Source organism: Haplochromis burtoni, unplaced genomic scaffold (genome assembly GCF_018398535.1).
Source record: "Haplochromis burtoni strain Fernald_Lab_line unplaced genomic scaffold, NCSU_Asbu1 Contig_1, whole genome shotgun sequence".
Classification (NCBI taxonomy): Eukaryota; Metazoa; Chordata; class Actinopteri; order Cichliformes; family Cichlidae; genus Haplochromis; species Haplochromis burtoni.
In genome coordinates this window covers 4,899,340-4,913,266 of record NW_024582362.1, presented here as the reverse complement: position 1 = coordinate 4,913,266, position 13,927 = coordinate 4,899,340, and the positions used below count along the sequence as shown (strand labels likewise).

Genomic DNA, 13,927 nt, shown 5'->3' with positions numbered 1-13,927 from the left:
AACCGTGCCCTCGTGAAGAATGCGGCGTTGCAGACCCCTCAGGGCAGCAGCTGTTATTTGGTATACTGGTAAACCACTGAGCTTTGCAAGGACACGAATGCACAGGGTCAGTTTGGATCATAGGTTAATGGTAAACTCTGACTCAGGGTGTCGCTGTTAAAGTACACTGCTGTATTTTTGCAGTGTTCTTGGTTCATTACCTCAACTGAAGGGGAGGCATTTGCTGATTAGGGTTTAGGCTGATTTACACTAAGTGTAAATAATGAGGAGAGATGTCTCTGGACCCACATGTCTTTGGCCAAGTGCAGGCTGGTTACAAAAGTAGATGCTGGGTCTAAATTGAGAAAGATGCCCACTTTTCAGAGCCAGATGTCGTGTTGATAGTTCATTGATTCGTACAGAGTGTTAGATAAAAACTTTGGGGTCAAAGCCCCTGGGAACTAAATGCTGTCCATGAGCATCTTTTTCAATTACTTTACAGCAGACCTCAAATGAAATCGTACCAAGGTGCAGTTTTCTTTTCTATTCTTTTACTTTTTTGCTGGACTTAAACTTGCAGAACAAAATAATCCTCACTAAAGTAAAGTAAAGGGAATATGTCTGTATCCCAAGAGGTTATTGGCCCTTCTGTTTTGAGGAAAAGCATTAAATTTAAAATGAAATTTCTTGGCCACAGAGAACTGATTGCTTATCACTTCTATTCCCACTTTATTCACTTAAGTCGCAATAAAAACGCCACAGAAAATGTTTAAATGGTTTCGGAAAACCATGAGCTAGCAGGTCCTTCGTTCAGAAATAACTTGAAATTAGCATTTGCAGGCTATTAAAAACTGCAAAAACCTTCCTGAGGAGAATTTCACTTAACGCCTTAATGCTAACAACTTCTCTAATTCCATGCACAGCCAAAGAAACTCTCCATAAATCTCGAGAAGTATATACTTTTATGTGCAACCACATTTCTATCTCATTTATTCTACTAAAATGGTACCTCTGCATATAAATTGCAGCACAGAGACTTTTGAGATGAAATAGATTATATTGTTGTGCACTATGATCGATGATACCGCTGAAAACATAGTGGGGATCTTGGGACTGTGCTTTCTTTTTTTTTTCTTTTCTTAAGCCTTTTTTGGATTACATATTTAAAAATGTATCTTCGAGCCACTGACTGCGACAAAAAAGCTTTGCATTCAGAGGGTTTTAAAAGTGATCCATCCTCTGTATCTACCACCAGTATCATTGCAGCGCAGTGATGCGAGATGATGGATTGATTGTCCTCTGATTCAGACATGTGCTGTCACTCTGTGATAGAAAGGCAGCAACTCAAGCTCTGCACAGCTGTGGAGGATAGCGCTAACATACACGATACACCCTCTGATGGAGAGGTGTACACTTGCACCGACTGAAAGGATCCTCAGATATTTTGTATGTGAGGATTTGTCCCATTAAGCAGCAACTCACTGTTGGTTTTTGAGAAACTTTAAAAACAGGAACGATTTATTTATCCATTCTGGTGCAGCGTAGCTCTAATTATCTCTAAAGATTTATTTACAGATGATTCACTGTGGGTTGTATCTCCAGTACATGCACATTGATTACAACTAAACAAGGCCGTCCTGTAATCTTGGCTCACCTTGTGATACGTTAATACATTTTAAGCCTCTAAGTCTGAAACATTTGGACTTCTTTCAGAATATAAGTCCTCTTTGCTCCGGCTAGTTTTAATATTATGAGTCGTGCTGGATATTGGAGGCATCTCAAAGAGAAATACAAGACACTGCTATTTCTCCGACTTCAAATATATAACAAGGAATCTCTTTATTGAGTATATTTATGCAGGTTTTCAAATACTGACATGCAAAACTGCCCTTTCAGTTAAATTTACATCAAAGAAAAGAATATGTTTTCCCCATAAAATACTCTTTTTAACCTAATCTTCCAGGTTTTCTTTACACATCTGATTTTCTGTGATAGTGGAAATAATTTAATGCTTCACTAAGATGGCAGGTCATGAAACAATTACATTTCTTCAGCCACAGACATACTTACACATTCATTGGTACATCTTTCAAACTGCTTGCTCATGGATATATGTAATAAACCAATCACGTGGCGGCAGCTCACTGCCTTCAGACATTTAGACATCATCAAGACAACCTGCTAACACGATCACCACAATGGGGAAGAAAAGTGATTTAAGTGACTTTGAACGTGACACGGTTTTTGGTGCCACACTGGCTGCTCCGAGTATTTTAGAAACTGCTGATCTACTGGAATTTTCCCACACAGCCGTCTCTAGAGTTTACAGAGTATGGTCCAAATATGAGAAATTATCCAGTGAGCGTCCGTTCTCTGGGTGAAAAGGCTTTGTTGATGACAGAAGTGAGAGGAGAATAGCCAGACTGCTTCGAGCTGATAGGACGGCAACAGTAACTCAAAAGACCAATAAGAACAACCAAAGTATGCAGAGGAGCAACTCTGGATCGACAACATGTTGAACCTTGACGCAGATGGGCTATAGCGGCAGAAGACCACGCTGGCTGCCACTTCTGGGAGCTAAGAACAAGAAACTGAGGGTGCGGTTTTCAGGCTCCCCAAAATTGGGCAATGAAAATTGAAAAAACATTGCCTGGTTTGATGAATCTTAATTTCTGCTGCAGCATTCGGATTTAATTTAGTGTAAACGACATGAAAGTATAGATCCATCTTGCCTTTGGGGTGCTGGTTACCCTACTGGAGGTGTTGTAGTGGTGTGGGAGATATTTTCTTGGCACACTTTGGACCCCTAAGCACCAAATGAGCATTGTTTGAACAGCACAGCCTACCTGAGTATTGTTGCTGAACATGTCTGTCCCTTTATGAACACAGTGTACCCATCTTCTTATTGTTGCTCCAGCAGGATAACACAATGTTACAAACTCAAATCATCCCAAACTGGGCTCCCAAACATGACAACGACTTCACTGTACTCACTGTACTTAAAGTGGTTAAAAACCCAATCGCAACCAAGTATTAAATATCTTTATTTTCTTAGGAAATGTATTAAAAAACATGTGCATTGCTTTTATTTCGTTTATTTTATTAGCCGACTGTTCTTTACTGTCTAAAACTGATGTTAGCCCCTGGCCCTGTTTTTATTTTTCAGTTTTGTTGGTCTTTTCAGTGTCTGAGGGTATGTGGATAAATTATTAGTAGCTAACTGCTGTTTCAGCAAAGCCTTTGCGTTTGTTTAAAATATCTCAGCGCAAAGAGATGAAATGGACGTCAAAGTGCGGAGCTGTCTCTCTGAAACCTCTGAGCTGTTTAGATGTCAGAGAAATCCAGAAAGAGAGGAGAGAGCAGATTTAGACCAGCTGTTTGTTTCTCTGGCAATTTAGCAGAAAAATGTGTTATTGTACAGCCTCAGCTGGTACATATGGTGGTGCTTTACTTGTCCGGCTTCATCTATCACCGAGATACAAATAAAATGTAGCGAGTGCACAGCAAGCACGTCGCACAACTCTCAATCTCTCTCTTTGCCAGCGTCTAATCAGTGGTGCTGGGCACTGGATAGAGAATGGCATATCTTGTTGCTGTCAGGTAAAAAAGTTATCTCAAACTCTTAAAAAAAGTTTTCTCGATGTAACTGACACCTCCTCGCATATACAATGTGTGCGACATATTACCCAAAAGAGGGCACCTTCATGGCTGGCATTGAAATAAGGTCTGCATAAGCAATCTGTTTCCTACTGGCGCCACATCTGGACACTTGGGATTCTATAACCCTGAGTTTGTAATTTCATAAATATAGAAGTGTGTCCTAGAAACAAGACTGTAACCTGGGTGGGGGTTACTGAGGATAGATTGGTAGGTAGGACGTTTCAATGGACCGAAATGACTTTCACATAATTCGTCTCCTCTCTGTGGTGATTGACTGCGTAACCAAATCTTAGCAAGACAGCGCGGTGATTGACATTTGTGCTTGCCTTTCAGAGCATTTGCCAAAACTGCAACCCCGGCCTTATTCAGCAGCCAGGTAAGGTGACAGAAAATTACACTGAAGAATACGCTTTGTACTGTAGAGCTGCACAAGTGTGCTTTATCACCCAAGTATGTCTGTTTTATTCTCAGTGGTCTTGGAAGACTAAATCTTTAAACGCTAGCTGGTGTTTTCTTTCTGCACAACAGAACTATCCTGTTTGGTTTGGGGCTGGATTAATGCTGAACAGTTTCGTTGGGGGGTGGGGTGTGTGTGTGGTGGTGGTGCGTCAAGTAAATATGGTATCCTGATTTCATATACATTTTACATGGCTGTGCATGAATACTGCGTTACACAAGTATAATAGAAATCCATTTGTGTGTGTGTGTTGTTTGGTCTCATAGCTGCCTAACTTTGTTTTGAAAGTCTTGTTGCTGTTTTATTCCTACGCATGCATCATGATATATCACTGAATGCCCAGGTTTGTTTATTAGGCACCGCTGGACAAGAGAGTTTGAGTTTGCATGATAAAATATTGATTTTGCTCTGTTGGCAGCTGGGAAATGCAACAGCATCCACTGGAGATCTGCTATTTTGCCAATCCCTTCACGGGGTGGATTGAGCTTTCAAATTATCGGACATTAAGAGCGTTAAGGAGAGGGAGTGGGAGTTAATAACATGAGAGAGAAGCTCTGTTAACTTAATAAAATCTGGCATTAATATAAAATCAGATTTGTTGAGGTACTTAGAAAGAACTTTAAAAAGTAATAGTCATTTGAATTGTGTAGGGTGACAAATTAAAGGAAAAACCTGAACATTTATACCTACAGCAAGGGCGTCCAGGGGCGTGCTATGTTGTGTGTAGGGCATTGTGTTGGCTATGAGTGACCACCTCTAGTGAAGAAATATTTCTTACCTGGTATGGGTTGTTTCTTGCAGCATGACAGTCTCTCCTCCTTGGGGCACAAGGGGACATAGAGCATGAAAATTATATGAATCATATGGTGTGGCCTTTGTAGCCACAATATTTCAAGCCAGATATACACCTTTTGGAAAATTTTGGGTTCAGCGTGTTAGATGTAGTCTCCATCACCAAATGTGGGAGTATCTTTGGAAGACGTGTGTTTCATCTCTCCAGTAGAGTTTCAGAGAATTTGTGCCATGGCACAGCGAAGCTCTTCTGGTGGCAATTGGCAGCGTGACACTTTAGTAACACACTTTATGTAAGTTTTTCGTATCTGTGTGAAGCTTGTTTTGGACTCCTTTTGCCAGACGTGCACATTATGTGATATACATTAGTTTGAATGGCTGTTTGTAGATTTCATTGATAGGAAGAAACTGCATAAATGAATGGACTTTAAATATTGCATAGACTTTAGCTAGCTGTGCTTAGTTTAAATAGGCCAAGTGTTCCTTCTTTTTTCCTCACTTAGCTAGTCATTGATTTGCGCTCCCTTTTAAGCTAGTGCCCATTAGGTTTGCTTTGAGACTCATGTTGAACAGCAACATCTAACGCAATGTCAAAACGTCTCCGCTCCTCTCATTAGTCTCTCCCTTAGCTGCTTGTGTGTGTGTGTGTGTGTGTACGCGCGAAGAGAGATGGGAAACGGACAGGAGAGAGTGGCTGTAGTTTATCAGATGGTGCAGAGACATTAGAGACCTGCATTATTGATGCTGTGGTCAATAGAGGTCTCCAGTGGCCCACAGGAACCGGAGAGCGAAGGATAAGAGTGTGCGAGAGTGCTCTAGCCGACAGTGAATAGAGAGACATCTTTATCGAGGCAAATAAGACAGAAGCTTTTATTCTTCGAGAAGCAGAAATCACATTCTGGTTTGATTTTAAGAAAATATGTACACATACGTGTTTATTAGGAGGCTAATACACAGTATGATGTCAATCTCAAGCGTAGGATCCAAAAAAACACTACTAGATACAGTGGGTGAAAGCTCTGTGAGGCTTCCTCCAAACTGAGTCATTTTACCACTTGTTGTGCCTGAGATGTCACTAAACAGCTGAAATTGTTCAAAATAGGTAGCTGTAAGTAACGGCCATGCTGAAGTAATTGGCCTAAAATAATCTTTCCCAATTTTCTGCTCTCCCTGTGCCTCTCTGTGTTTCACTCTGTTTTCACTTCCTCCCTGCTTGTCACTGTATGTATGCCTTGCACACACACTCTCACATGCTGATGTTTCCCCCCTGTCTCTGACTTTTTCCATCTCAAACCATCTGTGGTGCCATCTCTGTAGCTCTCGTCTTAGACACCCAGGAAAGCTTCATTTTGTCTTCAACGTGGTAGAGATCCCAGCATGCTCCGGCCGGCCCGCGGGGAGGCGAGGCTTGTGTACTGGCTGGCTATTTGACCTCATCAATCCTGGCCTGGTTTTCCCTGGGAAGGCTGATTCGTCCAGCAGCCCAGCGCTGCCAAAGGTAATGAGTAGACTGGAGTAAAAAAAAGCTGAAAGTAGATTGTGCACATTTGTGGTCTTGGCTGATAAATTTCTAAGTGCTCATATTTGCTGGTACAAGCGCTGTGGGAGTTGCAAGAAAACGCTCATAGGGTGAGAAAAAATAGATGTACCCTTCTGGCTAGGTTGAAATCTTGCTACACTTTACTGGGCCTTACTTTGTCTTTGTTTCGATTTTTCCAGTAAAATAGCAAAAGAGGTTGACTGCCCCATTCTCCTTCTAGTATTACAGTTCAAGAGGTACTAGAAGGGGTGGGAAGCAAGAGTTGAAACGGCTTGAAATTGTGCTGTGCTGGGCGTTAGGGATTCAGACAGCTTCCACTACGTGTTTTATGTCCCTCTGAAAACTCGGCTTTACTAGCTCAGACATGTAAAGAGAGTGAGCTTTGAGCCAGTTGTGTGTGGTTAATTAAAGTAAAGTAGTTTAACTTAGAGGAAGCAGTCTTCCCTACCACATACCCTATGGATTTCAATTGCAGCGCATGAGTTTTCTCATTAGTATATCTTAGAGTAAGAAGTACATCAATGAATCGATTGGCAAGCCCACAGCGGCTCCTTGGCATTGTTGTAATTACTCTAATTATTGTAAATGCGCTCTAATATCCTCTGATGCTAGATCCATGTGAGTTTGAGACCCAACGCGTCTTTTCGGCTTCCCCCTGATCCATCAGTGCCCTTCATCATGGTTGGCCCAGGCACCGGAGTCGCTCCATTCATCGGCTTCCTCCAGCAAAGGTACGCTTATGTTTTTTTTTAAGCGCACAATAGAATATCAGCTTGCAACACAAGTGACTTTTTTCCCCAAATAAGAGGCTCATTGCATATTTTGAGATCTCCCATTTTGGAAATGTTTCCGTCAAGAGGATTCAAGTGCATGTAATAATGCACTTGAATCGGCGCCAAAAATCGCAGCTGAAGCGGGTCAGCGAAATGTCCGTGTCAAGCATCGGGTTATGTGCTGATTTGTGCGAAGTGTCGCACACACATTTCCAGCTGAAATTACGCAGCCTTTAATGAATATTCACAATGTTGAAGTGATGTTAAGTGCTCATCATCTGTGCATATTTTCTAGTAATCTGCAGAGACAATTAAATGAGACCCTTCTCAAAGCCGGTAAAAAGACCACGTCATGTACATCACATAAGCCATAATAAATCTCGCAGCGAGGGCTGCGATCACGTCAGGGATTATGTCAGGTGCTTTACTTATCTCTCCAGGAATAAATTACACTTTCTCTGATGCACAAATTTATCACTTCTGTAATAAAGGGCCAAGAGTTAAAGCAGCACATGGAGTGATATTGATTTCAAAGTAAATTCTCCAGTAGGTGGTGGTCATGTTGGAGCAAATCATTGCTTGTAATTGCCAAAGAGGTGATTGGAGGATATTGACTGTTAGCTTAGTAGGCAGTAGTTCTCTCCAGCTAGTTAAACCATCGCTGCGTTGTACGTCTGTGATTGAAGAGTGCTCTCAATTAGAGGAAGACGTGACATCTTGTTTAATTGTCTGAATTGATGGCTAAATCAAGATTGCGAGAAGATGACCTGTCAGAAGGATTTAATGTGATCCGGGCTGATGGCTGTGTGTTGAACCAGGCTTATAGCCACCATGAATTGTCAGAAAGCGCAGTAAGCCTTTTTAGTCAGACTGACATGTCTAACTCTTGGGTGGCTTTGTGTAAATGAGGTTGTGCCCCAGTCAACTCCAATTGTCTCTAAATCCCCCGGATGTCTGCTCTGTAGTGGCGGGTGGTGTCCGCGCGTGATTGCTCTGAGAGGTGACCGGCTGAAGTGATGGCAGCGGTGGATTGTCTGCCGCAAAGATTCGGGGAAAGATGAGTGGTCATCTGGGGTGATGCTTTGCTAGTGCCTGTGGGATGGAGCGATGAAGATAGCACATTTTCTGACTGACCTGGTCGCGGCACTCACAGCCAGGCTCTTCTTCTTAATGATAAAGGCTCAGCCAGAGGGACAGTGCTCTGATGTAAGGCACTGATATGAACATATTAGTCTTACTTTCATCCTTACAGCAGAGGCCAAATATTGCTCTCCAAAATGTAAATCTCTAAAAAAAGCACATTTGAGTGTTTTATTACAGCAGCGGACGAGGATTTTGATTGATTTTTGCAAGGCTGCGTGTTCATAACTCTCAGCCTCCTAATCAAATATGTCCTTAAAGTTCAGTTTAAAGACTTGGTTTTTTTTTTTGTTATTTTTCTTTTCTTTTTTTATATCACGCAGCTCTTGACTGTTCCAGCATAAGCCCACGTGAATCAATTCATCCCAGCTGTCTCGACAGTCGCTTCTCCTCGTCTGCGTCTCTCATCTTCTCCCCTGCCAGCTGCGTATTCTGCTCGAGGATTGTAAAAACCTGTCGCGGTGCGCGGCATTGTGCACAATCTATCTTGAGATTCCAAACAAAGCCTCGGCGGCTGACGCTGCACTCTGATAGGAGATAACAATCACCAGTTTGTCAACGGGACGCCGTATCTGCCTCGAGGCCCGAGAAGGGCCCTGTTAGCAACAAAACAACACAGGGACACTTCGATCTTCCTACCTCTCCCCTCGTTCGCCCCCACTGTTAATCGATGGCTGTTTTCAAAAGTACTTTGTACGGGTTTGTAGCACTGGTAACAAGTAGAAGAAGAGTCTCTAAAGGTCAGAGGCTCACTTGGTGGTACCAGGAGATTTTAATAAGGGCCTCCAGTAGTCTGGTATTGATTGCTGTTGTGTTCGTGGAAGGATTTTATGGAGAATGTGATTTTCAGCGTCTTTCAGTTTAGCTGGGAGCAGTGACAGTTAAACAAATATTGTATTTTAAGTGAGTGGTTTGCCTTAATCCTCTTAGAAGCCATAACATAACAAGTTTTTCTTTTGGAGTGGAAAAAAAAGAATCTTTTTTCCTCAGTTTTAGGTGCACCAGTAGGCATATTTGGTACATTCAATACAACAATTTGTATTAAAGTTTGTGTTTTTGTGTGAGCAAATATTTAGCTTCCATTTATCAGTTCAAACAGAAAGCTGACTACAATTAGGCAGCTTAAGCATCTTGCTTCCGTATTATGAAAACATTTTGAATTCATCACTTTGGATGTATATTGTAATTCTGCAATGCAATGTCAGTGATTAAGTCTCAAGCTGTTGTTGTTTTTTGGCTCTTTTGTATTTTTAGAATGTAAAAAGGCACTCGGTGCCACTCGCATTGAGCTGCAAAGATGAAAATGAAAGATATGAGATAATTGTGATGTTTACCAGGCCTTAACCTCAGCTTCCCTTGCAGTTTCCCCTCCTGCTGATCAACTGAATGGCGCTGAAAGGCAACCGCCTCTGATTTCGACCCCAAATGGAGTGCTCTGTAGATGCTGCATTCCCCTGGGATTTTATTGCAGGCTGTTATAGTGTGGGTATGTGGTGTGATGTGATGTGATTTGTATTCAGGGAAAGGCGCCGGTGTGGTCTACTCAGAATGGAATCCAGGTTTTTCATATTGGTATTGATCCCTTTAGGGCAGGCGGCGAGAGGAGAGACGAGCCCACTAAAATGAGTTTACTTGAGGCTGTTTGCAGATCAGAAGAATCTCGTCCAGGATGCTAATGGACGGGATCTGAGCGTTCAGATGAAGTCAGCCAGACAGCTCTGTTACCCAGTCTCAGTCGCAAAGTTCAAACAAATGTATTCCCTGAATCTTTCTTACTTACTGGTCAACTTTACATTTAATTAATGAGAGCTAAGCTTTGTTTTTAGTATTCGCAGTCACACTTGCGCATTGATTTGTTTTTGCCTATGGCTAATTACTGTAGCGCTACAACAAAACAATTGATTAATCTCTTCATTATTTTTTAAAAAAAAAATGTAATGAATCTGGTAATCCAGTCAGAAAATGTCAGAAAATACAACCTCATTTCCAGAATAACCTGGGATGCTGTGTTAAATGTAAATAAAAACAGAAAGCAATGATTTGCAAGTCATTTAAACCTTTATTTGGTTCAGTGTACTGCAGAGACTGCACAGATGCCAGCAACATGCTTCAAAACATGAGATGGAGGAAATGAAATTCAGAGATGTGTTATGCTAAATAGACACTTCATAAACATTTCATTCCTCAATGAGAAACTGGCAACACTTTAGTTAAATGAGTGGCAATGAATAGAAACTCCTATGGAGATGTTTAATTATTGATTTTGCTTTTCCCAAAGTAAAGGAAAGGAGGGTATGACTGCTCTTTGGAAGACTTTGTGGGCAAATAATTCAGCAATTTCAGGATAAAAAAAAATGTATTATTATGTAGAATCTGGGAACTCCGTCATCTGTGGTACATCATATCAGTAAAATCACAGTATGCAGGGAGCAATCAGTCATGATTTTTCTGTTCTTCAGGAACAGCTTTGAAGACACGTCTCTGTTGTGAAAATCACCACGTGGGCCCAACAAGACTTTTTTCAGTGTCAGTTTATCACAGAATCCAGGATTGCAAGTTAGATCTGTGCCTTCCAAGGGAAATCCATACATAAACAAGATTTAGAAATTGACCCAAGTCAATTTAAGACAGACTGAGGGGAAGTGGAAAAATGTCCTGTGGTCTCGCCAGTCAATATCTTAAATTGTTTTTGGTAATCGTGGACGCCACGTCCTTCAGGCTAAAGAGCAGACGAACCATCTGGCTTGTTATCGGCACTCAGTTCAATGCGAGCATCTTTGATTGTATGGGGGGAGGGCATTATTGCACATGGCTTTATAAACTTGCACATCTGTGAGCGCGCCATTAATGCTAAGTTAAGTTTTGGAGCAGCATATGCTGTCATCCAGACACTTTACTTTTTCGGGAATACTTTAATTATTTTAACAAAGCAAGTGCTGAACCATGGTTTTCATGTTTTTTCAGCAGCGTGCCTTCTTAGTAAAAAAACAGTTGGAGAGTGTTAAATTTAGTTACTTTTCTGCAATGTGGTAAACATAACTAAATAGAGTTTTTAATGAGATTTATTACTGGCATCACATTCAAAATGAGCATGTTTTCTAAAAGGAAAAACAAAACGTCAGAGTTTCAGTGTTCACTATGTTGTCTTTATGCAATCTGTAATTAAATATGAGGGCTAATAGACCTGCAACTCATAGATTCTGACCTTTATGTACAGTTTACATAGTGTTGTTTGGAAACACTGTAATTAAGAGTTCTTTGTGGTCTACAGGCCAAAGTGACTTCTTTGTGTTGCCGAGTTCAAATTTATATTAAAACAGTACAAATCTTTTAAAAAACAGATACAAGTGTCCTCTACCCTTTTAAACCAATTCAGCGACCTGTCATCCAATAGCATAGTAACAATAAAATCCAGTCAGTCTTCTGCTAAATTTAGATTCTTCCTGGCTTTGACTCACAGCTTTGTTTTTGTGCAGTGGATATCGAATATTTCATCTCGCCTTTCCAATCAAAGATGTTTCCACCTTGTTTATGTCATCTGCATCGTGCTGTTTGAATCATGCTGTTTGAACCGTCTTGGTTACCTGAGTCTTATTAGCTGTTGTTGTGCAAAAGCAATCTAGATTATTTATTGTTCCCTCATGAAACATATCCAGTCCAGTCCAGTTCTAACCCGTGCCTTCAATGGAGGTCTTGCCCACAAAACTGCCTCCAACTCCAGGCAAAAATATCTTTTGCCTGGAGATTTTCTTATCCACATCCTGAGTCTTCGTCTCTGCTCCTCTTGCAGTTTTAGACGTAGATTTTCTTATCCACATCCTGAGTCTTCGTCTCTGCTCCTCTTGCAGTTTTAGACGTAGATGTGAGATGACTCAGACTGTGTCCAGTAGGTGAAAATTTGCAAAACATTCAGATCATTTAAAAATATTTCAATAAATGTAGTTCATTTTGTCTTAATTTTGAGGTTAGTCATTTATTTTTTGTGCTGAAATACTTATTAGATTACTTATTAGCACAGATTTAAAAGTATTATCACCTCTTTAAGCACAATATCCCTCCATTAGTCTCAGGAGCTGGCTGCTATTTTCATTTTGTGATAGCTGGAAAACACAGCAGGATTCAGTCTGTCTGTGAACAGCAAAGGATGGGATTTAGGGAAACAGGCACCGTATCCTCGGAGCGCAGCGGTGCAGCACAAAGAGCCCAGTCTCAGTGTCTCTCTGTGGTATTTCTCAGCCCCTTGTCATGGTTGGTCACTTCAGCTAGCCCCTCCCCAAATCACCCACCCACAGCTAGGGTAACAGATAATGCCGGTCTCTTTAGACAGTCAACTGACTGATGGCATCATGAAAGGTTGGAGGTCAACTGTTATCTGGGAGAGAGCTGTCACCTTTGCGGCAGGTGTGTGGCACAGATAACGGCATCCTCAGAGCCGCTTTGTGTTTCTGCATTGCTGTTGCCTGCAAAGGACTCTGGGAGATTTGCCAAACTCCAAAGCCACAAGAGAAATCACTTTTTCAGGAGCAGGTTTTTTTTTTTTTATGTTGTTGCACCGAATAACAGACACACATAAATGTAGGAGTAAAACTTGTACACACTCACACACTGAGCCCTAGTTTCATTTTCAGCAGCTGCTTATTGTGATGGAACCTGTGCTCGGGTGGAATTTAATAATGCATATAATGTCCTTCCTTAAACACACAGGTCGTCTCTGTGCACGTGCCACTCCTGTCATTACAGACAGTGCTCAACAGCGTCACATCTCTTCTTTAGCCTTTTGCTGTGACGAAGGACTCTCCTCCATCGGGCCTGTGTCTGTTTGTATTGATTGACCACTAACATCTGTTGTTTGACTTTCAGAGAGGAGGAGAGACAGACGAACCCCGAGGCCATATTTGGAGAGACCTGGCTGTTCTTTGGATGCCGCCACAGAGACCGAGACTACCTGTTTCGGTAAAGTGTATTTTTCCTTTCAGTTCAGTCGTCATTCAGACCCACATACCTTTTGTGATTCAGATTTAGTCCTCTCCATAACCCTCTTTACCTTGCTGCTGCACTTCTCCATGTATTAAAATCTGTGACCTGCATAATGAAGACTGCAGTCTGAATGTACAATGTGTGAGTTTTATTATTCACTTATATATATCTATATCTGTATATTAAATGCTCAGGGTATGTTCTAGGGTGTTTGGGAAGAAAACTAACATGCATACGCAGCTACTTTACTTAATGTTGCAAGATCCTCTGACCTTTTAACATGGTTTGGTTTATATAGCTGTTATCTGGAAATTCCTAGAATATCCAAATAATATTTTAAAAATTAAAGCATTAAAATATGTAATATTAAAGCTCCACTAAAGGTATATTTTATAAAAACATGGGATCTATAGTGTGGTTAATGTTGGTTTTAGGGATAATTACCATTTAATTTATGAACGCAAATGGATTGTGAACACAGTCAGTCCCAGCAAGTCTACTCAGAACTCACTCAACTGGTTGTATTCTGGTTATAAATACAACCAATGTCATGTTACACTGAAATCCAACCTTTAGTGGAAGACTCCAGGTTATTGCCAATTTGCCCCC

General features: G+C 41.2%; 1 protein-coding gene across 3 annotated transcripts in view; it reads left to right on the top strand.

Moving 5' to 3' along the window:
- The window catches only part of mtrr (5-methyltetrahydrofolate-homocysteine methyltransferase reductase), a 32,624-nt gene that overhangs the window by 6,914 nt on the left and 11,783 nt on the right, over window positions 1-13,927 (top strand). For all 3 annotated transcript variants that reach the window (XM_005912126.2, XM_005912125.3, XM_042227327.1), the window contains exons 10-13: window positions 3,973-4,015; window positions 6,206-6,386; window positions 7,041-7,159; window positions 13,202-13,294. In XM_005912126.2, coding sequence (XP_005912188.1) covers window positions 3,973-4,015; window positions 6,206-6,386; window positions 7,041-7,159; window positions 13,202-13,294 — 436 coding nt within the window. The remainder of the gene's footprint in view (window positions 1-3,972; window positions 4,016-6,205; window positions 6,387-7,040; window positions 7,160-13,201; window positions 13,295-13,927) is intronic.